This window comes from Hibiscus syriacus, unplaced genomic scaffold, assembly GCF_006381635.1.
Source record: "Hibiscus syriacus cultivar Baekdansim isolate YM2019G1 unplaced genomic scaffold, ASM638163v2 tig00008517_pilon, whole genome shotgun sequence".
NCBI lineage: Eukaryota > Viridiplantae > Streptophyta > Magnoliopsida > Malvales > Malvaceae > Hibiscus > Hibiscus syriacus.
Window position 1 is genome coordinate 28,442 of NW_024062166.1, and position 26,458 is coordinate 54,899.

Genomic DNA, 26,458 nt, shown 5'->3' on the forward strand with positions numbered 1-26,458 from the left:
TTTTTCTTCGCCAATTGTTTGACAAAAAATCTTGGCATTACCTTAATGGTTAAATGAAATTTTTTATCCTAAAGCTGAGTAGCAAATGGTTTTTTTTCATTCTTTTTACTAGTTGAACTTTAGGAATGTCAAAAATAGAGTGACAAAGGCAGGTAAATTTCTTGTTTCTCAAATCATAATTTATGCACCTCAATACAATTTGCTTTAAAAGATTATACTTTGGGCACTGTTGCTTCTTTGAAGTTCATGCTTTATAAATTAGAATTGTATGACTTGATTGGCGAATCTTTATTTTTGGCAATGGCAATTTGGAGCTGATAATTCCAACTCTAATGTCTCTTTTCATATGCAGGTTGGTGATATGTTGAATATCAAGCTAGAAGAGGTTGTATGTCATTATTCTGAGGAATCATAATTAAGCTCTTGGAAGGGGACAACGACATTATATGAAAAGGTTCATAGAGTATACGAGATTTTAAATACTATCCATAATGAAGGGCAGAGGTCACTTAGCAGTATCACCGCAAATGTCGAGAATGAAACATGGGCTATTAGATATAGGTGATATGTGCACCAAGGTTGGTTGGTTGTTACCAGGCAGTTGAGAAGTTGTTGCATCTATTTTATAGTTGTTACTACAACGGTTAAGTTATTCCAATAGTTAATGCTGAAAGTATGCTAGCTGTGCAATCTAAGTATAGTGTATATAAAGCAAAGTCTTGTAAACATTGAAGTATTTAAGATATCATCAATAAAACAAATTGCAATCTATAGTTCATAGTAGTATTCCAATATGGTATCTTTCACTGAATATCCTGGCCTCTAAGCTCCGGCTGCGGTGATGGCTCTTGACAGTCCGAATATTTCCTCAACTTCTGGAGGAGGCTCGCTGATGTGTTCGGTAGTATTCACTAACATGAAAATGAATGTTGTTTTGGATGAGACGAACTTCTTGCTATGGAAATAGCAAGTGCTGCTTATAATTCGAAGTCATCGCTTGGAAAGATTATTGACCGGTTCGATGCCAGTACCACCAGAGACGGTTGTTGATCAGAATGGTGAGGTCGTTGTAAATGAAGCCTTTGAAGACTTCATGGCCCAAGATAGTGTACTCGCGTCCTGGCTACTGTCCACCATCAGTCCACAGCTGCTACCTCAATTCATTGGAATCAAGACAACGGTTGCTGTACGGAATAAGGTGACTCAGTTTTTTACTAATCGCTCTACCATAGCAGTAATGAACTTGCTGTACAAATTACAATCCCTCAAGAAAAGAGATGACAGCATGTGAGTTTACCTTACCCGTGTTAAAGAAGAGTGTGATGCACTTGAATCGTGTGGGAGTCCTGTTGCCCCAGTTGAGCAGATTGTGAGTGTACTCAAAGGGTTGTCTCGTGAATATCAGTCCTTTATAGTGGTTATAACCACCATGCGTGAAAGGCCTACTCTAGACATTGTGAGCAGTATGTTGGTCGATGTTGAAACTCAGCTTGATAGCTTTGAGTTCTCAGCAGATAGCCTCCTAATGAGTGTTAATGTGGCACAGGCTGCGAATCGTGTTACCTCTGACTCGAGACCCAATCAAGAATTAAATCAGAAATCATATGCCGGTGGTCATTCAGGAGGTCGTGGTCGAGGTCATCCTCGAGTGCAGTGCCAGCTGTATGGTAAGGTTGGTCACTTGGTTCAGCAGTACTGGTATCGGTTTGATTGCAACTTTATTGGTGATGGCAGTGATACACATTGGCATAAAAACTAGTCCTGACGACATCAACTTCGCTGAAAACACACAGTATGACTATTATGGTGAAGGAATAGCTGTTGAACTTCCTCAAGCCAATGTTGTCTCCTCTTCTCATGAGCACTGTGTAATGGATTCTAGTGCTACGCACCATATAACACCGTATGCTACCAAGATTGCACAACCCTCTGATTATAAGGGATCAGGTAATCTCTTTGTTGGCAATGGTGTTTCCATTCCTGTAGAATCTGTTGGTAATACTTTAGTATCCTCTCGATCTCAAGCACTACTGCTAACTAACATCTTACATGTACCTAAGATAACTAAAAATCTACTTTCGGTGTCCAAGCTTGTTAGGGACAACTGTGTATTCCTTGAGTTTCATACCAAAGATTATTGTGTTCGGGATGAAGTCACTGGTAATGTCCTTCTTCGAGGGAAGTAGATTGGAGGCCTTTACTCATTTGAGCTGGCTGATGAAAGGAGTCAATTTGAGGGTCAGGCTAGTACTAGTTTAGTTACTACCTCAGAAGTGTTTGACCTATGGCACAGACGCTTGGGGCATCTCTCTTTTCAAGCTTTGAAAATTGTTTGTAATCAGTTTCATGTAAACATTTAGAATAATGCCAATAAAATTTGCTCGGCTTGTTGTGTTGGGAAAAGTCACAAACTGTCTTTTGAACACTCGAAGACTGAGTACTTTGAACCATTTCAACTTGTTTTTTCTGACTTATGGGGTCCTGCACCTATGCCCTCGAACGGGTTCAGGTACTATGTTGTCTTTCTGGATGCTTGCAATCGACACTCTTGGTTGTACTTGCTGAAGGACAAGTCTCAGCTCATAACTGCGTTCCAAATGTTTAAAAAATATGGTTGCCACATAATTTAATTTATCTGTTAAATCCATTCAAAGCGATTGGGGTGGTGAGTATAGACCACTAAATACTCTACTGGACAAAGAAAGAATTATTCATCGTGTGACATGTCCACATAACTCTGAGCAGAACAGCGTTGTGGAGCGAAAACATCGATACCTGATCGAGCTGACTCTTGTTCTACTAGCTCAAGCTACTTTGCCTTTGAAATTCCGGTCATATGTTGTTATCACAGTTGTATATCTTATTAATCAAACTTCCTACGCGTGTGTTACAAGGTGTTTCACTCTTTGAAAAATTGTTCCACAGACAGCCTGACTACAATTTAATGAAAGTGTTTAGATGCAGGTGTTATCCCCATTTGTGAGCATTTCAAAAGCACAAACTTATGTTTCGGTCTCAGGAATGTATCTTCTTAGGGTACAGCCCACAACACAAGGACTACCAATGCCTCGCAGCAGATGGACGAGTTTATATATCTCGCCATATAAATTTTGATGAATCAGTATTTCCCTTTGAAGACTTACAGTGTACGTGTGGTCCAGCTAGAAAGCAGATGCCTCCATTGGATATAGTGGTGCAGCCACAACACTTATGTGTGCATATGCCTAGAGCTCCTGCATGTATGCATGCTCCTTCCATGGATATATCGACCTCTAGTCACCCTCAGAACTCCCTTATGCTCACTGTCTCCAACGTGTCGTCTACCGAGAACCAGTGCACTTCTCCATCTCAAGCATCTGTGTAATATCCGCAATATCGGGTTAGTGACCAAATTGTAAAATTTCAGAATTTGATGACTAAAGTAGAAGAATGAAATAGTTCAATGATTATTGGATATATATGATGAAGGTTATTTAATAATTATTAAAGGAAATAAAGGGCAAAAAGGTCAGTTGACCAAGAAATGAACTAAAGATGGGATTGGTAAGGATATATACACATGGAAAGGGAGAGAATTCTACAGAGTTCTCTTCTCCTTTCTTCTTCTTCTTTACGTGGAAGCCAAGAGCAAAGGTAAGTTTGATTTAGCTTTTGATTTCTCGAAAGTTTTAAGTTGGATTTGAGTCTTTGGGGGTTATATAAGCTTATCGAAAGCTTATATAAGTTTAAAATACCAAAGAGAGAGAATTAGAAAGGAATTTCTATTAAGGGTTTATAAATGAACTTTTGTTATAGAAAGGTTTTTGAAGTTCTAAAGTTGGATTTGACTTGTCAATGGTCTAATTAAGAAGTTAGAAGTAATTGAATGGAATTTGGAACATGTTAGAAATTGAGTATGATTCTTGAATTTCCATATGAAAGATGGAATTTAGAGGTTAAAGATGAGATAAATGAATATTAATGAGTTTAATTATGTATACGTAAGTTAGGAATATGAAAGGGGTTGAAATATGAAGGATTTAATCCAAAAAGAATGAATTTTCGGGTTCAAGAAGAGGATTCTGGGCAGAGTGCATCGATGCATATTCATAGTGCACCGATGCATCAAGGTTAAAACCCAGAAATTGTTTGAAGGTGTATCGATGCACAAGTAGTGCATCGATGCACTCTTTTAATCTAAAAACATCGAATGCAATTGGTGCATAGATGCATAAGGCATGCATCGATGCATCCCAGTAATAAACAAACATCGAATGTATTTTATGCACCGATGCACAGGTAGTGCATCGATGCACCGATAGGGAATGCATCGATACACTGTGCAGTGCATCGATGCATACCTTCATTAAAAGATGAAATATGCTTTTCTTTTAGCCTAAGAAGTGACAATTTAGAAGATACCAATTAGTATACTGATATGTATTAATGTATTATTATGATGTAGATATAGAATAAAGCTTGTTCCGGGACAATCTAAGGATTAAGATTGATTCAAAACAAACAAGGCTCAGGTGAGTGCATATTAATTCGTTTATGGTGCTAAATGGAAACAAGACTTGTGACAAGTCTATTTCCTATGTTTAATGCATGAATATATGATTATATGTATATGCATGACATAAATTGTATGTATGCATGATTATATGTGTTAACATGCTTTTGAATGAAAGATATGAAAAGTGAGATAAACAAAGTATGGTTGATATAGGGTAATATAAGAATAGCTCATATGTTATATGATAAAGATGGAACCATATAGGAACATTAATTGAGTACTTGATAATAAGTCATAAGGTTATATGCATAGGTAATATAAGTTATAAGATGAGAATATATAGGAATATCAAATAAGTTATGAGATAAGTTATGTGACATGATATATATATGAGTTTATGTGATATAAAAGTGTATAAGTGAAATAACATGATAGGTGATAAAACCGTAAGCCTATATGATTATGTGTTATATGTTACATGATATGACATGCGAGTTACATGAACAAATGAGAAATGATATAAGTCATATGAAACGATCTACGTGAATACATGCACTTGTGATACATGTGATATGAGATATATGGTTACACATACATGTGGTATGTGATAGAAGAGAAATAACAAGTGATATGAAATGTTATAAATGATAATGCCCATGTTATGTGATATGAGAGCTAGGGGTATAGTTGGCATACCAAGAGTCGAGGGTTTACCTATGTCTTTCGAGACATATGGACAGTTTACCTAGGTTCTTCGGGACCTATGAACAGTTACCGAGGATCTTTATGACCTCTGGACAGTTACCGAGGATCTTTATGACCTCTGGATAGTTATCGGGGTCTTTGTGACCTCTGGATAGGTCCTTCGGGACATTTATATGAGCTGTGGTGATAGCATAGTGGTGCACAACCTCAATAGACTCACATATCTACAGTTCTCACAGGTGCACATGGGCTAATAAGAGATAACATGGAATGTAATGTATATGATATATGTGTGTTAGTGATTAATGTATATGCTATAAGATATATGATATGAGCTTAATTGATCATATAAACAAGAGAATAGAAAATATGAAAGGTGATAATATGATAATGATAGGAAAGAAGACAATTATATGTATGCGTGGATATATATATATATATATATATGAAAGGTGCATAGTAGGAATTATTATATGTATATGTGGGTATGATGCTTGTATGTGATATTTTAGTAGAAATTGTTCAAGCATGATTACGAGTTAGAGTTTTATTATATATTTTATGCCTCACTAAGTCTTTGACTTAGCGTGTAAGTGATTTACACATAGGTTTCGAGAAGAGTAAAGAGCAATGTGGAGCAAGACAGGTCAGTTCTCCTTACTAAAGGCCAGATCAGAAAAGAGGTGAATAATATGTATTTTAGTATATAAAGTTCTAGTTGGCATGTTTTCAAAAGAATATATTGTTTAAGCTATGAACAGTTTTATAAATGTTTCGAATAGTTATATGTAAATAAATAAGTGAAATATACATGCTCTGATTGGTTTTGTAATAATGAAAATGTCTTTTATGTAAATTAGTCATTTATATGTTATAAAAGTTTTAAATTACTCACTATTTTATACAAGTACATATTTTAAAAGGTCAATGTGACACCTCGAATTCGTATCAGGATTGGATACGGGTTGGGGTGTTACATTTAATGGTATCAGAGCTATGGTTTAGCCAATTCTAGGCATAAATCGAAGTAAAAAGTGTTTTAAATAGTATACATGCCAACATAGAGTGAATAATTTCTGATCTGATAGTGTAAGGAGTGTATTGTCTTGCTAATAGAATTAAAATGTTATGTTATAATAGATGTATGATCATGAGAGCTTCCAAAATGAAGCACAAGGTAATAGACTGAAGGTAATAGCATTCACTTGCCCTGGCCAGGCAGGGAGAAGAGCGAAAAACCTCAGGAAGTGCCTATATAAACTTAGGGAATGTCTTCACCATGTTGAAGAATATTCTGATGAATTTTCAATTTATATTTTTTAACTCATAGAATGAATGTATCGAATTAGTTTAAAAGTTAGGAGAACCCGAGTTCAAGGATGGATTTGAGGAAGGTTCTGCTGTTACAGACCTATGGTTAGATGATATGATAGAAGGTTTTTATTTCTCCAAAGAGGAGAAATTAAATTGAGTAGTTTCGTTACTACTTTGACAAGTTAGAGTATGGCAGATAAATGAAGCTCAAATATATGAGCTTGAAGCAAGGGAATTACCGATGCATGTGTATGAAAGTAAGTTTGATAAGTTAAGCAGATTTAGTGTTGAATTGATTCTGATTAAGAAGGATAAAAAGGATACATGTGATTGATTGTTTAAGACTTGTGCCTTAAATTAAAAGAGTTTTACTGGTTTTGAAATTTTTCTCATTTCAAGAAATGGTTGATCGTGTTAAAGCTCTAGAGAGAGCTAAGAATAAAAGGATTGGGAAAAAATATCAGATGATTAAGAGAATTAGTGCTTCATAGAATTTTAGCACCATCAAAGAAAGCTAGAGATTTTGGTTCAACTTTAAACCAGACATGTATTAGTTGTATTCTCCGTCAGAGAATCAAATCAGATGAGTGTTCGACAGACTCCAACAGTAGGTTTGATCTTGAAAGATTAAACAAAGAGTTAATTAAGGATAAGTCAGGGTTAAAGACAACCCTTGTGAATTGGGTTAAAAGCTCTTTTAGAAGTTATGTAAATCAAAGCAGAAAAAGTATTTTAAATGGATTAGATGAGTATTGAAATCTGGTGATTTTTTTGAAACAAGTGGAGAAAACATAAGTATAAGAATGGTAAAGAATAAGGTTTTGTGCAAGTAAAGTTGACTATCAAAGTAATGAAAATGTGATAAGGAGTGATAGTTAAGGATAAATATATGTGATATAAAAGAGCATGGGAGTATGAAGAACATGATATGGTTTAGTTATGTATAAGACAATGCGGATTATAAAAGGATAAATGGATAAAGACCAAGGAATGGATTAAGTGTTTTGCTAGAAATTAAATAATGTGAAGGATAAGAAGTATTTTAAATGTATCAAGTGAGGTAGATACTGTTTTTTTTATTTAAGATGGAAAGAGTTAGCGTTGGCTAACAAGATTATGGGACGGAATCTATTGAAATTTCAAGATTTCAAGATATGGTAGGTTATGATAACCAAATATGAAGTGAATCTGGATACAGTTGTATGTTGTGATTATAGTAATGTGATAGAGTGAAGGAAGTGAGGATTCAAATGTTTGAGTAAAACTAAGGATTGATAAGAAGAGTTTAAGTATGGGTACATCAATGATCAGTTTATAAATAAAGGAAGTTAGAATGTTAAGCTTGAATAATGGAAGTGACATGGTGTATGAGATTGAATGTTTATTTGATTAGTTGAGTAAACTATTGTTGAAATAATTTCGACTGCAAAGAATGTATATGAATGGTTCGATGAAGGTTTACGTTTTAGATTGGAAGAATCGATGTTGACTAACAGAGTTATAAGATAGTAGTGTATTAAAGTTAAAGGATTAGAATATGATTTAGGTTGTTGATTGATGAAAATGGATTGAAGTTACTGGTTGTTGTTTAAATGATAAGTGACATGATATAAATATATATATATAAGGGAAAAAGGTAATTGAAAAGCTAAAGGATTGAAAAGTAAGTTTCTGATGATGACAAGAAAGATTAATTAAATGAAGCAACATGAGAACTTTAGAAGATATGTTTCTATCAAGATGTCCAGTGAAAATTCAAGGACGAATTTTTAAAAGGAGGGGAGATTTGTAACATCCGCAATACCGGGTTAGTGACCAAATTGTAAAATATCAGAATTTGATGACTAAAGTAGAAGAATGAAATAGTTCAATTATTATTGGATATATATGATGAAGGTTATTTAGCAATTATTAAAGGAAATAAAGGGCAAAAAGGTCAATTGACCAAGAAATAAATTAAAAATAGGATTGGTAAGGATATATACACGTGGAAAGGGAGAGAATTCTCCAGAGTTCTCTTCTCCTTTCTTCTTCTTCTTTACGTGGAAGCCAAGAGCAAAGGTAAGTTTGATTTAGCTTTTGATTTCTCGAAAGTTTTAAGTTGGATTTGAGTCTTTGGGGGTTATATAAGCTTAAGGAAAGCTTATATAAGTTTAAAACACCAAAGAGAGAGAATTAGAAAGGAATTTCTATTAAGGGTTTATAAATGAACTTTTGTTATAGAAAGGTTTTTGAAGTTCTAAAGTTGGATTTGACTTGTCAAGAGTCTAATTAAGAAGTTAGAAGCAATTGAATGGAATTGGGAACATGTTAGAAATTGAGTATGATTCTTGAATTTTCATATGAAAGATGGAATTTAGAGGTTAAAGATGAGATAAATGAACATTAATGAGTTTAAGTATGTATATGTAAGTTAGGAATATGAAAGGGGTTGAAATATGAAGGATTTAATCCAAAAAGAATAAATTTTCGGGTTCAAGAAGAGGATTCTGGGAAGAGTGCATCGATGCATATTCATAGTGCACCGATGCATCAAGGTTAAAACCCAGAAATTGCTTGAAGGTGTATCGATGCACAAGTAGTGCATCGATGCACTCTTTTAATATAAAAACATAAAATGCAATTGGTGCATCGATGCATAAGGCATGCATCGATGCATCCCAGTAATAAACAAACATCAAATGTATTTTGTGCACCGATGCACAGGTAGTGCATCGATGCACCGATAGGGAATGCATCGATACACTGTGCAGTGCATCGATGCATACCTTCATTAAAAGATGAAATGGGCTTTTCTTTTAGCCTAAGAAGTGACAATTTAGAAGATATCAATTAGTATACTTATATGTATCAATGTATTATTATGATGTAGATATAGAATAAAGCTTGTTCCGGAATAATCTAAGGATTAAGATTGATTCAAAGCAAACAAGGCTCAAGTGAGTGCATATTAATTCGTTTATGGTGCTAAATGGAAACAAGACTTGTGACAAGTCTATTTCATATGTTTATGCATGAATATATGATTATATGTATATGCATGACATAAATTGTATGTATGCATGATTATATGTGTTAACATGCTTTTGAATGAATGATATGAAAAGTGAGATAAACAAAGTATGGTTGATATAGGGTAATATAAGAATAGCTCATAGGTTATATGATAAAGATGGAACCATATAGGAACATTAATTGAGTACTTGATAATAAGTCATAAGGTTATATGCATAGGTAATATAAGTTATAAGATGAGAATATATAGGAATATCAAATAAGTTATGAGATAAGTTATGTGACATGATATATATATGAGTTTATGTGATATAAAAGTGTATAAGTGAAATAACATGATAGGTGATAAAACCGTAAGTCTATATGATTATATGTTATATGTTACATGATATGACATGCGAGTGACATGAACAAATGAGAAATGGTATAAGTCATATGAAACGATCTACGTGAATACATGCACTTGTGATACATGTGATATGAGATATATGGTTACTCATACATGTGGTATGTGATAGAAGAAAAATAACAAGTGATATGAAATGTTATAAATGATAATGCCCATGTTATGTGATATGAGAGTTAGGGGTATAGTTGGCATGCCAAGAGTCGAGGGTTTACCTATGTCTTTCGAGACATATGGACAGTTTACCCAGGTTCTTCGGGACCTATGGCCAGTTACCGAGGATCTTTATGACCTCTGGATAGTTACCGGGGTCTTTGTGACCTCTGGATAGGTCCTTCGGGACATTTATTTGAGCTGTGGTGATAGCATAGTGGTGCACAACCTCAATAGACTCACATATCTATAGTTCTCACGGGTGCACATGGGCTACTAAGAGATAACATGGAATGTAATGTATATGATATATGTGTGTTAGGGATTATTGTATATGTTATAAGATATATGATATGAGCTTAATTGATCATATAAATAAGAGAATAGAAATATGAAAGGTGATAATATGATAATGATAGGAAAGAAGATAATTATATGTATGCGTGGATATATATATATATATGAAAGGTGCATAGTAGGAATTATTAAATGTATATGTGGGTATGATGCTTGTATGTGATATGTTAGTAGAAATTGTTCAAGCATGATTACGAGTTAGAGTTTTATTATATATTTTATGCCTCACTAAGTCTTTGACTTAGCGTGTAAGTGATTTACACGTAGGTTTCGAGAAGAGTAAAGAGCAATGTGGAGCAAGACAGGTCAGTTCTCCTTACTAATGGTCAGATCAGAAAAGAGGCGAATAATATGTATTTTAGTATATAAAGTTCTAGTTGGCATGTTTTCAAAAGAATATATTGTTTAAGCTATGAACAGTTTTATAAATGTTTCGAATAGTTATATGTAAATAAATATGTGAAATATACATGCTCTGATTGGTTTTGTAATAATGAAAATATTTTTTATGTAAATTAGTCATTTATATGTTATAAAAGTTTTAAATTACTCATTATTTTATACAAGTACATGTTTTAAAAGGTCAATGTGACACCTCGGATTTGTATCAGGGTTGGATACGGGTTGGGGTGTTACAATCTGTGCCTACTTCCACAGTTTTTGACCCTAATGAAGTAACAAGCCATGACTCTCAGGTGCCTGAACATTCAGTAGCTGAGCCAACTGCGCTGTTGCGATTGAATACAACAATTAATACTCATCTGATGTACACACGTAGCAAAGTTGGTGTCTTAAAGCCTAAAACCTTAATCAGTAATTATGATGAAGTAATTCCAGAAACTATGCACGAAGCATTTCAATCCAAAAAATGGATTGTTGTAGTCCATGATGAACTCAATGCTCTTCAACAAAATAGAACCTGGGCTCTGGTTCAACTTCTAGAAGGGAGGTCTGTTGTAGGATGCAAGTGGCTCTTCAAAATTAAGAAGAACGGTGATAGTACTGTGCAGAGACACAAGGCGCGCCTGGTTGCTAAGGGGTACTCATAGGAACCAGGGCAAGACTCTCAGGAAACCTTCATTCCTGTGGTTCGTTTCTTTACAATCAACATCATCTTGTCCTTGGCAGTATCGAGGAAATGGCCACTTTGAAAAATTGATGTCAACAATGTGTTCCTCAATGGTGAACTGGCTGAAGATGTGTTTATGAAGCAGCCGCCTGGATTTGAGGTGTGTGATCCTGATGGCAAGCCTCTTGTTTGCAAGTTACAGAAGGCGCTCTATGGCTTACGACAAGCACCACGCAACTGGAACACCAAGCTTCGCAATAGCTTAATTGCACTGGGATTTCGAGAGTCCAAAGCTGACAATTCCCTGTTTGTTAACAATCAAGCTGACACTCGCACGTTCATCCTTGTTTACGTTGATGATATTATACTAACAGGAGAATCGTTCAATTACATTCAACGTGTCATATGTGAACTCAACAAGCAGTTCTCACTCAAGGACCTTGGTGACTTGTCTTACTTTCTGGGCATTGAGGTCAAGCGGTATGCTAACTCTATTATTTTGAGCCAAAAGAAGTTTGTGTTAGATTTGTTGGAAAAAGCGAAGCTGACTCGAGCCAACCCCACTACCTCGTCCATGGTTGTAGCCAACAAACTGTCTAAGGATGAAGGAAATTCGTTGGTTGATACTTATGATTTTCGAAGTGTTGTTGGATCCTTGCTATACGTGTGCCACACTCGCCCTGATGTTGCTCTCAGTGTGAGCAAGGTTGCTCAATATGTGCAAGGTCCTCGTGAATCACATCTTATGGCGGTTAAAAGGATCCTACGATACTTGGCAAGCACAGTGGACTATGCTCTAGTGTTTTCTCCTGTCGGTTCTAACCTTTCCATCACTGCATTTGCAGATGCAAATTGGGGAGGTGATGTGGATGACAGACGGTCAATGTCTGGCCACTGTGTGTTTGCTGGTAACTGCTTGGTGTCATGGTTGTCAAGGAAGCAAAAGATGGTCTCTCGATCAACCATAGAGGCTGAGTACAAAAGCATTGTTGATGATGTTGCAAAAGTCACTTGGGTGAATGTTGTACTTGCTGATTTAGGTGAAGCCTCGAGTACGATACCAACTATTTGGTGTGATAACTCGGGTGCTATAGCAATGAGTGATAACCCGGTTTATCATGCACAGTCCAAGCATGTAGATCTCGATGTGCACTTTGTGCGAGAAAAGGTGGTTGCCAAACAACTACAAGTTCAATACGTGCCAGTTTCTCATCAGATTGCTGATGGATTTACCAAACCACTAGCTAGAGGTGCTTTTGAATACTTTCGTGATCGGATTAAGGTTCGTTTAGTTGAAAAACAAAGGAAAAAATAGGGGGAATGTTGGATGTAGGTGATATGTGCACCAAGGTTGGTCGGTTGTTAACAGGCAGTTGAGAAGTTGTTGCAGCTATTGTATAGCTATCACTACAACGGTTAAGTTGTTACAGCAGTTAATGCTGAAAGCATGCTAGCTGTGCAATCTAAGTATAGTGTATATAAAGCAAAGTCTTGTAAACATTGAAGTATTCAAGATATCATCAATAAAACAAATTGCAATCTATAGTTCATAGCAGTATTTCAATACGGGCCAATAGGTATTACCGATATGCTTCGACTTCTAATGGTTTATTTTTCATATATCTCTGAATTGTTATCTTGTTGGAGTTCTCTCTTGTTAATTGTATGCACGCTCATTTTGTTGGCATGAATCTGATTTATGTACTCTCTACATGTCCAAGTTTGGAAAGACAAGAGGTTCGCAGAATTGCCGAGCAATGAGATGAACCGATAACCACAACAAAAACTTCTGATCTGGATATTGATTTGTTGCTTTTCTTTGAACTTGAGTTTCTAGATGTCTCCTAATTTATGTACAGTACCAAACTACTAATGGATTTTTTTGCATTCATGTTTTTTAAATTAATATGATCATATTTAGCACTTTAAAAGTGAGTATTCTCTTGTCAATTTGAGGACAATATCACTCTTTCGTCAGGCTATTTAAAGGGAACGAAAAGCATCCACGTGTAGTTGGAAGATCTGGACCTCTTATATCCGGAACAGCCTATTGCATTTCTTCGTTCAGCATGATATTGCTGAATAAAGTTGTTCTCTCAAGCTATAACTTCGATGCAGGAATATCATTGATGTTTTATCAGGTACGTAACTGCATCTCAATAGTTTAATAGCATTGTAAGTCTGCAAAAATGTTGTCATGAGTATCACAAGTTAACCTCTGCTTTATCGTGTTATTAAATTGAAACTGAAAAACCTGCAGCACACTTAGCATCTTTGAACATTTCCCCGGCAGCATTAATCTCGACTGTAATCACCTTTCAATGTTTTATTTCATGAGAACCTTAAAATTTTGTCAGTGGAAGCTCATTATGTATACTGTATCAATGCAGAATCTGATAGCTTGTCTAATCATTGACATATTGGGTCTATGTCGAGCGATTTCGGTCGAAAAGCTCAATTGGAGGCTGATCAGGGTTTGGGTTCCTGTAAATATAATCTTTGTCGGCATTCTTGTGTCCGGAATGTATAGGTATGTTATATGCCTCTAGCATATTCCTCGAATTATTTACACAAAAAGTGAAGAGAAGTGGAATCCTAACTATAACATTTTGTGTTTTCTGTTACAGTTTAAAACACATAAATATAGCAATGGTGACCATTCTGACGAACATGACAAATATTTTAACAGCAATAGGAGAATATTATTTTTTTCGAAAACATCAAAATCTGAAAGTCTGGACAGCCATGTTTATGATGGTAAAGTTACTCCTAAATGACCTCCATCTGATTCTTTAGCGCATAAATAAAGTCAAAACTCTTCCATAAATATGAACTCCTCTCAAATAGAGAAACTCTCTTATAATCATGAAATTAAAATTTCCCTTTAGTCCGAAATTTTACAGAGACTTATGTGTCCTTTTGCTGCAGATTATCTCTGCTGTCAGTGGTGGTATTACAGATCTCTCATTTGATGCCACAGGGTATACTTGGCAGATTTTAAATTGCATCTTAACAGCTGGCTACTCGGTATGCCTTGAATGTATTCATTATTCAGGCAACTCATGATTTTGAGATCTCTAATTTCTAGTTTAGACTTCAGAAACGATGGTCTTTTTGCAGATCTATTTGTACTTTATGATTACCTTATGAGCTACGTTTGAAATGGTGACAGCTTACGCTGTGGCTAGTCATGGATAAAGCTAAGCAGGCAACCAAATCAGGATCACTTAATAGAGTGTCCATGGTTTTTCTGAATAATTTCTTGTCTCTACCCTTTGCCATCTTCTTGATGTTTGTTTTGAACGAATGGGAATGTGTAATGAACACGTGAGTATCATCTTGCAAGTATCATCTTCTGCATTCTGACGATTTCAGTTTTTGTTTTTCAGCAATGTGATTAGATTGCCAATGTTTTGGGTTTTGGCAACAGCTAGTGGGTTGCTTGGTCTTGCCATTAGCTTCACTTCCATGTGGTTTTTACATCAAACTGGACCAACCAGTTACAGATATTTGGTTTTGTATCAAAAAGGAGTGCCTCTAGGAAATATATGGTCCATTGATATTCTTTATGTTCATACGTACTCCACAGGTGTTGTACTATATTAGTTTCGTGATCTTCCATTACACACGTCTTTAATCTTCAATCATGCATCGTGCAGTGTATCCTTTATCCGTTCTGGAATGTTACAATCACAGTAACAAAGACATTTTATCCTTGTTTTACAAGGTTCCCATCTCTATAGCCGGACTCGCGTTGTTCAAAGTTCCAGACAGTGTACCGAACCTGTTCAGCATACTTTTCGGTAAACAAGTCGACTCCGCATTTACTATTGAACAAAATGCTTACGAAACTTATATCGTCATCTTACATCAATCGATGCATGCTCCATCCAGGTTTATTTGCCGGAATAGTATTTGCCAGAGCCAAAAGGTCATGATCCAAGAACAAGACCTTGGATGAATGAGATGAAGCAAACACGGCTTCTCTCCTTCTGTAAGGATACATACATAAAACTTCTCAAAATGGTAGGAAACAAAAATTTGATTGCAAACTCAAAGGAGTAAACACACAACTTCAAATACACGAAAGGTCAATAGTTAACACAATAGTCGTCATTTTCATTTGTTTAGGGCTTGTTTTTCCTTTTTGAGGGAACAACCAAGAGAAAATGTTATACATATATAGGAATTATGAGCAATTCCCTTGTAACTTTATTATTTTTCTAATAACATGTAACTTTATTCTTTCTCCTACCATTTTTATTTTTTCCTTTGTTTTGGGTATTTATGGACAAAGGCAGATAATGGCTGCCAAGTTGCTAGCTTGATTCTCTATATTACCAAAATTGTGTAATAAAACTTTAAACCTCCATCAACTTCTTTGATATTAATACTAAAAATTCACAGTTGATTTTCAAGTATGAGAAAATAAAATCCAAATTGGATTTTTATCTCCAAGATATATATATATATATATATATACACATGTCCCCTAAATTTTACAATTCATTCATATTAATCAATTACAATGTACAACTCATAAATAACATCTATTTGTTTTGCAACATGTTCTACAACTTGATTTACAATGATATTAATCAATTCATTCATGTTTTGCAACATCTTCAATCAGAGGATACTAAATCATGTTTGATCTCGTCCTCTTTTATGTTACACCGACAATGATATTAATCAAACTAAACTCAATCGGTTAAGATTTCATTATCATAGATTGGAGAAGAATATCATAACTATCACCGTCTCTTCAATCTTCACCTTAAAAAGAAGATTGTTAGTTTGTGTTTAGCAGAAGGGAAAAACAGAAGGAAAATGCCTTGGTCCATGTCGTATATTAGCATTAATTAATTTGGGCTGTGTTGGGTGGATAGATGTTTAGAGTAGAGACAATAACAACATTACAGCCTCGGTCTCTTCGGGTGGCAATTCACGTAAACATTTGCATGTGCAGCTCAATCCCTATTCCAAAAGCCTTTTGGAGCTTCCATTTGTTTTTGCATGAATCGCCTTCCCTGCTTAGCTTCTTTAATGCTACCAACTGCATTACTGACTTTTTATTATCAAATCAAATTAAACTTTAAACTGGTTTAATTAAAGGGTAAATGACCTGTTTTGAGAAAATTAACAGTAATGCTAACATGATCTTTTTTATTTATCTTTCAATGTTGATGTGGTATTACCTCATGGTGACACGTCAATATTAGTTGTAATTAGTTAATTATCAAGTTGTTAATTCAGTTCAACTATATTGAATGTTCGTTGAAGTTGAAGTTGAGTCTTTACTAGTACAATAGGTTAAAAAAGACTATGCTTTTGTAATTAATTTTATATTAAGTGATAATCTTTAATTCCCTCCTACTTGTTTTAACTATAATTTTCTGTTCAGAAATCAAACAACCATGTTCGTTGATATCTCTCTTCCTCATTCATTGTCGTCGTTCGGCAGTGTCCGTCCACCATGCCAGAGCATTAACTTTTCTCATAGTCAATATCATCGATAACTTTTTCACGGCGGATGACTGCTTCGGTCATAGAAATTTAATTGAATTATGAGAGTTTAAATCAAAACATACATGTATGATAAAATATCTAATCAAAATTATACAAGAACAGTAGTGCAATTAATCTATGGTCAAGATGTGATCAAAGTATTCAAGAAGGGACCCATTTCACAGTGTAATTAGACAAAAATGAATGGTTCCGCTATTATTGTTATGCCATTGAATTTTATAATTGCAATACATAAAATCAATTAATTTAATCGTCGCAGACTGCATTCTATAACAGGAGAAAAGTATGCAAAATCAAAAGGAGGGTCACCAAAAGCATCTGCAAATACAATATGTGGTCGAAACGCACATTTGATAGTTTGGACACCCCATTTCAACTTTTTTGAAAGCTAAAATGGAAAATGATTTTTGTATCGACCAAAATGGAACACTACTTGCAATTGGTCATGAGGTTTCGTGTAAACTCAGAAAAAAATATATCAAGTACATCGATAAATATATATATTTACTGTTGATCCCTTTCTTAAAAATTACTTTCTATTCAAACTATGAAACGAGTGTATAAGATTTTATGGAATTAAGATTGAAATGAAAAAGGTGGATTTTGGGATGAAAGAACGACAAACCAACTATTGAAATATCCATAAACAGCAGATCCGAGAGTGCTCGTGCAAAGGGCACGGCACAGTGCTAAACAAGTCTCCCGCTGTCGCCAACTTTACTGTATTTTCCGGTATTCTTCACCTGCATACCCATCCCATGCACCCACCTGTCCCCAATCACCTCGCCATATTTTTACGCCTCGTTTAAACAACACACAAGTTTCAGAAACAACCCCAAGTTGCTTCAATCCCATACATGATTTCCCCTTTTTATAACTTCAGATCATATTATATTAACTTTAAGCAAAAACGAACCGGATCGAACTCATCATGGAAAGCTTTATGTTCCTTATTTTATAAACAAAATTCGTGAATAAAAAACAAACAAATTAAAGGGGGGGGGGAGGGTTAATATATTTTTCTAATGTTTTATTTCTTGTGTTGTTTTATAATTTTCGAGATTCTTCGAAGGTGTCCGGGGAGTCAAGAGGGAAACAAGTGTCTTCCCCACCGGTGTTCCATAGAAAATGAGCATAATTCGCGGCGTGATACGAGTTACTAGGATCCGCCGACAACGCTTCCAAGAAAGTTTCCTCCGCCGCGCACAAATCATTCCGAGCTCTCCACAAAAAGCTCGCGTATTTACTGTAAGCCTCCGCGTCCACCGCCTCCACCCCGATTGCTTTCTTGAAGTACTCTTCCGCTCTATTTTTCCAAACCAAGAAAAAAAATCGTTAGTCAAAACAGCTGTAAAACGAAAGTGAAGTTTAACTCAACACACGCATGCTACGGGGAAAAAATCTTAATTTTTTCTAAGTCAAAAACTAGAGCTAATTCACATAAGCGCGTGAAGGATCACGTGCATGAAAGGTGATAGATTGAGATATTTACGATTCTGCCATGCCAACATTATAAACCCTGCTGCTCCACCACACATTCCCCCATCAGATATTCAGGGAAACGACAAAGGTTTTATAATTTTTTAATGTAGGAGGACCAAACTGAAAATTTGACCTAAATTATTTGAAGAGCAGTCTGCGACTAAAGGCCAAAGAAATAGATATCATTGTAATTTCCTAATTCAGTGAATCAATCGGCTGCTCAGTGATTTGAGTCGGTGTAGTACAATTGCATCTTGAATCTCGGTACCCAATTTGTTAAAAGAATTTAAATTTTGGGAAATAATTATGATCTTATTGTAAATGAAAATTGAATGAAAAGATGAGAAAGATTCAGTACCTGTCGTAATCATGTGCAACAAAATACAGAAACTGAGCATAATTGGCAAGGAGGAGAGCGTTGTTAGGCTCTTGTAACAACCCGGTTTGATAAAGCAGCTCGGTTCTGAAATAGTCTTCGTACTCACCGTCCGGTTCGATCTTTGCCGTCACCGGCGAAACGAATCTCTGAACTATATCGTGATCGAGTGTTTCGTAGACTGAAGCTAACATTTTTGAAGCTTCGTCGACCATGGAGTTCCAAAGAGTAAGCTCGTCTTCTCTGGTTACTCTATCTAACGTTGAATCTCTTCGTGTTTCGCCCGTTGTTCCTGGAGATGATAACTGGGACGCACCGTTTGGAACAATGGTACTGAATTGGTCTGCTTTTTCAAACCATCCGTCGCCTTCTGTTCCGCTGGCGACAGGACGGACTTTTCCACCTCCGCCGTTGTTTCCGCCGATAGAAGCGGTTTTCCCGCTCGACGATGATACTGAAAATGACTTTATGGACGAAGAATCGAACTTGGAATGCTTCTGATCTTGATCATCAACCATGGAAACATAAGTCCCCGACGTCGGATTCGCGGCGGCAGCTGCAGCGAGAGCAACGTTGCTTCCCATGGAATGAACGGAGTAATTGGCTAATAGGATCATCACATAAACCATTAAAGTGGGTGTGTGAGAGAAAACCTGTTGAAACAACCAAACGAACGAAGCGTGCATCTCCTTTTGAACTCTGACAAGAATCCCTTGTAAATCCTCGTAATACAAAAGCTCTCGCATTTGCAAAGTGTAACTATGAAGCTCCCGGATTATAAAAACCATGGAAGAAAACGCCTTCTTCACTGAACAATAAGCCGTTTCCCCTGCCTCTCGAAACCCCTCTTGCCATTGTATTTTCCTCTTAATCATTCGCAGTGAAACCGGAAGATCAACGCTGTTGGCTTTACGTTCTATGCTTGACGATTCTATTTGTTCTCCTCTTTCAACCCACGACGATTGTTCGTCCAATCCCAAAGATTCCGCAACGGAATCGGAAACGGAAACGGAAACGGATTCCGTTTCCTGTTCCCGTTCGGAATCTAAATCATTTCCGTTACTTCTGCTGGTAGTGGTGCCATCATTGTCCAATAACTGAAATATAAGGGCCAATTCTTGAATCTTTTTCGAAAACTCCTCATCGGAAAAGGAGTCTAAGGTTGCGCTGCAAGCTCTACGTAAAGTTCCGGATCTTGGTTTCTCGCGCGACCGGGACCGCTGGATACTGGTGGGGTTTGAACCAAACAGAGCCGACCGGTTCACTCTTTGAACGGTCTTGAGAATAAGAGCGCCGTCGCTAAGGCAACGCCTCGGAAGGGAAGGCGAAGAGATTGCTGAAGCTAAAGCTTGGGAGAAAGATGGTGGCTGAGGAAGATTTGGCTTTGACCATTGTAAACGCGCCACCGTCACCGCAACTTCCAACACCATTTGTTAAAGCTTTCGAAAAGCTTAGCAAATTCAAAAGCTTGCTGGAAAACAACTTTCTAGTTCAGAGTAAACTTTACCCTTCACTAAGAACCTGAAACTTTATTAAAAAGGAAAAATATACATTAGAAATTGAAATTGGAAAATCAATTTGAAGAAATAGAGAAAGTATTTCACAATTGGGATCTCCAAAACCACATTGGATATCATGAAAATTGGATCTCAAAACTCGAAAACAGTGAGACTGGAAATTTTCTAAGACTCATTTTTTTATGAAGAAACCAACTTACTTTGGGTACGAACTTCGATGGCAGAGACAAAAAAAAATTGAAACAAAAACTACTGCGAAACTTGAAATCAACGAAGAAAAAGAACCCCAACCGCCCTTTATATATCCCACAGCTCTTTCATTTCTTACAAAAATGGATTTGGAATAAATTAAAAAAGAAAATTTATTTATATATATACGTAATTTTATTAAAGAAAAATATCTAACGGGCTAAGCCGGTTAATTCAGCTAAAGAATTCTGGCGTAGGAACAGAAATCACAATGTCTTCGATGGGGAGATCCGGTCACAGGTTGTTCAAGTTTTTATTTTATTTTATTACGGTATTCTAGAAAATTCAAAGAGATGATAAACGAATCCAGAAGTTCATTAAGAAATCCAGTTACTTGCTTATTCACTTCAAGAGTTTTATTATTTTATATGTCAACTTCAAATTTATCAAATAAATGCATTTATAGATATAGTAAAAATCTAAGGATGTCAGAGTGAAAATAACTTACAACAATTTTTTTTATTCTTTATATAATAATTTAATTTATTTTTAAGTGTATATAATCAAAATAAAATTAAAAATAATGATAGACATACTTTAAAAAATAATTAAATGATCAAAATAAAAATACATAAAAGACGAGCGACTAAATATGCAATTTATCCTAAATAGTTTTTTTAAAAATTTTGATGGATTTAATTCTAATTGAACTTTGGATTAAAATCACATTATATAATTCTCATCAGAATTTATAGAGGCTACAATAACCATGTATTTTTATATAAGTAATTTAATTATAAAAATATTCAATTATAAAGTTTCATTAATGAATAGTAAAAATATTTATTATTTTAATATTTCCTGGAAATATTAATGAATAATAATAGTATTTATTATTTCTAATTAAGGTTTTTCTTTTAATTTTTTGGGGCTAATTCTTCGTTTCTAAGGGGCTCGTGTTCATTAATGAAGATGGATGTGATCAGGGCTCGAAGTTTGGTATACCAGCTTCGAGTAGCCTGCTTGAGACTATACAAAGCTTTCTCAAGCTTGCAGACGAGTTTGGTTCCATCCAAGGTGTAACGTTTAAACCCCGGAGTTTGCATCATATACACCTTCTTCCGTAAATTGCCATTAAAAATGCATTGTTAATGTCAACCTGACGTAGCGACCACCCATTTATAGTAGCTAGTGATAACACAACATTAACAGTGGACGATTTAATAACGGGGCTGGATGTATCACAGAAGTCTTTCCCTTGGAACCTAAGCAAATCCTTTCGCCACCCAACTTGTGTTATATCGAGCTATAGATCCATCAACGTTTTTCTTAACTCGAAACAACCACTTGCATCCGATCGCCGTCGACCAGCCACTAAGGGAATAAGCTGCCATGTGTCACTATTCTCCAAGGCATTGTATTCCTTCATGACATCATCATTCCATGTAGGTACTTTCGCCACCAAACGTGTCTTATATCGAGCTATAGGATTTGCACTGACGTTGATGCCATCTAGGCGATCAAAATTCTGTTGCTGTATCTCAACTTCAATCATAATAGAAGTAACCCCCTTCAAAAGACAGAGGGTCTCTACTTGCAGTAATGACAGTGATAACAGAATGATACTCAGAGGGAAGAGTACCCAAGATAGTAGCTACTTGTTCATACTCCGAGATCGGACTCCCGCAGGCGGGCAGAGCATCGCTGACTTCTCTAACTTGAGAAATGAAAGCACAAATAGACAAATCGCCCTTTCGGAGCATCTTCAACTTATAGTGAAGAGTCATGGTCTTCGCTACTTTCTTACTTGCAAAGAAACACTCGATAGTTTTCCATATATCGGCAACCGTCTTGGCACCAACCAATTGCGGTAACAAAGAAGTGCTTACGGGTGAGAGAAGCCAAGACGTCAGAGCATTATCTTATGCAACAAAGGCTTCTAACTCTTCATTCGGAGCTTCCACACCATCCGTCGGAATGGGAGGAGGGGCAGCGTCGGGGAGCAATTTTTTCAGGTGATGACTGCGAACTGCGAGCAGTATCTGTTGCTTCCATAGAAGGAAGTTAACCTCATCCAACACCACACTAATTTTTTATTAGTGAAGACGTTATCCCCCATCGACCCAGACGAGAAGGAGAAGAAGAAGAAAACCCTAAACGCACGAAGAAATTTTCACAGAACTCCTAGAACTCGATACCATGTTAAGATTTTAACTTTTTTTCCTTAAACTTTCATTTCATTGAAAATGCCATGATAATCTTTTAGAGAGCAACAATCTATATAACGATAGAGATGACGGTAATCCTAAGAGGCTACACCTCAACAGTCCTTAACAAACAAATTACACCTCAGCAAATCCTCTAACAAATTAACCACCTTTCATTATTTATCCATGACAGCTGTCATAACAGCTTTATTTAATCTTAATTTAATTAATAATTCAAATGTGTTCAAACATGATTACCTTTTATTTAAAAATTTAGATAAAAAAGAATCACATTTAATAAAATTAATTTTTTTATAGTAAACTCAGAAGTCCTAACTTATAATATTTTTTTTTTTTTGGATAAATCATCAATTTTCATTACCCAAGTAACCAGTCTGTTACAAGAACAGAACCTGCTACAAACAGCAGTGTTATGTTATAGAAGCATTCTACTTACAAGAAGAATTAAGAAAAAGAAATATCACAGTGCTTACAAAGGGAAAAATTAGCAATATCATTTCGATTTGTTTTCCTACCCCTCAGTTGAAAGCGAACGACGTCCTTAATGACAAGGAATAGCTCTTGAATTTTTCTGGAGCAGCCTTTGAAGATCCTCTTATTTCTTTCTTCCCAGAGAAAGTAGATAAGGGCGTTAAGAGCAAGTTTCATAATCGAAGTTAGCAGTGATTTTCCTTTCTAAGTAGAGCTTGCCCACACAAAGAATTCATCCCAAGAGCTGATAGTAAATTGCAGACCAGAGTGGACGAAAACTGAATTCCATAATTGTTCTGTCATAGGATATTGGAGGAACAAGTGCTCCCTTGTTTCCAATTGAGCATTGCAGAACACACAATGGCAGTCATTGATAAGCCCAATTCAGTGGAGTCTTACCTTCGTAGGGAGTCTATCAAGTAGTGCCATCCAAGTGATTAAACTGTGTTTAGAGATGTGAAGAGGGAACCATATTAATTCATGCCATGGGACTTGAGGTCTCTTATCACGAATAACATCCCAAATGTCAGTCACTTTTATTGTACCAACAGAAAGGATTTGATAAGTTTCATTTCTCAATTTGAAAAGACGCCTTAAGCTCCAACTTATAATATTTTTACTGCTATAGTAATGAATTAATTGGCAAGTGCCTTTAACTTATAATATCTTTAATACTAAAACTTTAAGGGAAAGACAGAAAAAAAAAATCTTTAGGGTAGCCTGGCAAAGGAAATGAGGAACCGACGGTCCAAAATGAAAAGCTTAGGAAGGCAACTTGCTTCACATTTACATCAGCAGAAAGGGCAAAGAATCAAGAAGGTGACATCATAAGATCAACGGCTAATATTTCACTTACGAAATCTTCTGGATGGTTCAGATTGATTCTTCCGATAACGTCTTTTCTTTAAGAATAATAATAATACAAAAATAGTCGTTTTCGTTCTATGGCTTTCTAATGCTATCATATATTCATACATTGTTGTCCTTTTATAGTACTATATGGTATAGGAATTATATTTGTTACTTTATAATATCTATTTTCACGCATGGTACATGGATCATTACTACAATCTTATGAAATTAAGGTTGCGGCAACCTATCATTAATTTATCTTTTTGACTTTTGGGTTAAAGTTGTACATTAATTTAAGTTAATCCAAATTGTAATCTAATCCCACATCGATCAGTGGAACACCGTTTTTTTTTTATTTAAGTCACGAGATTAATAAATTCTTTTCCGTTTAGCGCCTAGAAGAATCTCAACCTTTATTAATCAACATAATAGATTAAAATGTAATATAATATGATATTTGATCTATTACAAATTCACTTTTACATATTTATGATCGAAATTAATGATAATATATTTTAATAATATTGTGTCAATGTTTGAATTATGATATTATTTTAATTAATTTTAAAAAAATCAAAATATTAATATTTTTTTATGTGTCCGACATTTCCTGTACATATATTAGCTAAAAAAGGAAGTGGAATATCCAAAATACAAATTTCCCATGTTTGTCTTTTAATTGTATCGGTACTGTAAATAACAGTTGGGGTGTGTAGAAACATGGATTGAATCGGTCAATAAAATAAGGATAGTTCTGCTTCCTAATATATGGTAAAACAATTCTTACCGAAATTATTAATATTTTTTAAATATTTTTAATAAAGTAATATTTAAAATATTATTTTTAATAAAGTAATATTTAAAATATTATTTTTTATCGAAAATATTAATTTCGCTAACTAACTTTCGCTTGTTCCCAATATTAGCATTTTCAATAGAAAAAATAATGTTTTAGATAATACTTTACTAGAAATGTTAAATGCGTCCAATATTAATATTTTCGATAAACAAATAATATTTTAAATAGTGCTTTACTGAAAATGTTAAACATTTTAAATAGCGCCTAATATTAATATTTTAGATAAAAATAATAATATTTTAAATAACACATTATCAAAATAATTAACATAAAATTAAGATTTTTTATCACGTATTTCTTCAAGAGTATATTAAAACTGCATTACTTACATATTTCATAAAATATAACCATTCCATAGAAAGGGGTTGTTAGTTACTGCTGGACTCCAGCTAGGTCGGAAGGCGTGTTACGATGGCGCTGTTCCATAGAAGAGACCATCATTTCATGCCATGGATCTCTACTCGCTGTTAGAAAAAAAATATCGTTGTTAATAAATTGTTAGTTTAGTAGAAAATACTTTATTATTAACAATTTTATTCGTATTAATAATCTTAAAAATAACATAGTTAATAAAATTTTCTCAACTTTGTACACCTAAAGTGAAGAATAAAGTTTAATAGTGTTACTATCTACGATAAGAATATTTTTTTAAAAGATAATAAAATCATTAATTGTATGTCTCAATTAGAGAAAATATTGTTTATTAATATCATTTATTACTTTAAATAAAAAATTATATTCATTTAATGGAATGAGGCATTAGTTTCTTTATTTAAGATTAAAAGTTCGAATCCTAACGTTTGTGTATGACACTAATTTTTTTATGTAAGATCAAAAGTTCTAATCTTGAGGTTTGTATATGAAATAAACTAGCTTAAGAGAGCCACTCTATAATGAATCTCTATAAAATTTATCAAAATTACTCAATTAATAAATCAGATACTGATAATTAATTTAAAAAAAATGATGTGAAGACGAATGTGATTTATAATCAAATTCAGACTGCTTTAAACCAATCGCTAATAAGGAATTTGAGGTGACAAATACAATTATTGTACCCAAATTTATTAAAAGAGAAAATAATCTCAGTGACCAAAAATGCCTTATAATATACGATTTTAACCAACTTTTTTTAGATTTGCCAAAATAATCAACTAAATCTCAATGCGATCGATAATTCGCAACGCCATCTCCGATATCGCAAATCAGTTTTTAGATTCGCAACGCGATTCTGACTATCGCATTGCGATTTCCCAAATTCGCGTTGCGATTTTCCTAATTCGCAATGCGAATACGTAAATCGCAACGCAAATTTGGTAAATCGCAATGCGATTACGTAAATCGCAATGCGATTACGTAAATCGCAATGCGAATCTGACTATCGCAATGCGATTACGTAAATCGCAATGCAAATACGTAAATCGCAATGCGAATCTGTAAA

General features: G+C 35.0%; 1 protein-coding gene and 1 pseudogene across 1 annotated transcript; one reads left to right on the forward strand and one right to left on the reverse strand.

Annotated features, from left to right (window-relative positions):
- Positions 1-361: 361 nt before the first annotated feature.
- On the forward strand, positions 362-15,576 carry LOC120202312 (annotated as a pseudogene).
- A 2,484-nt stretch (positions 15,577-18,060) lies between these two features.
- Positions 18,061-20,675, reverse strand: LOC120202313. Its single transcript, XM_039202754.1, has 3 exons — positions 20,619-20,675; positions 18,884-20,428; positions 18,061-18,349 (listed from the first exon to the last, which is right to left on the reverse strand). Exons 2-3 carry the CDS (start codon positions 20,329-20,331, stop codon positions 18,091-18,093), a joined length of 1,707 nt encoding a protein of 568 aa, XP_039058685.1. The 5' UTR covers positions 20,332-20,428; positions 20,619-20,675; the 3' UTR covers positions 18,061-18,090.
- Positions 20,676-26,458: the final 5,783 nt, after the last annotated feature.

Coding starts and splice junctions, on each gene's coding strand:
- LOC120202313 (XM_039202754.1), bottom strand. CDS start 20,331: ATGGTGTTGGAAGTTGCGGTGACGGTGGCGCGTTTACAATGGTCAAAG. Junction 18,350..18,883: donor GTTGCACATGATTACGACAG/GTACTGAATCTT, acceptor TTGGAAAAATAG/AGCGGAAGAGTACTTCAAGA.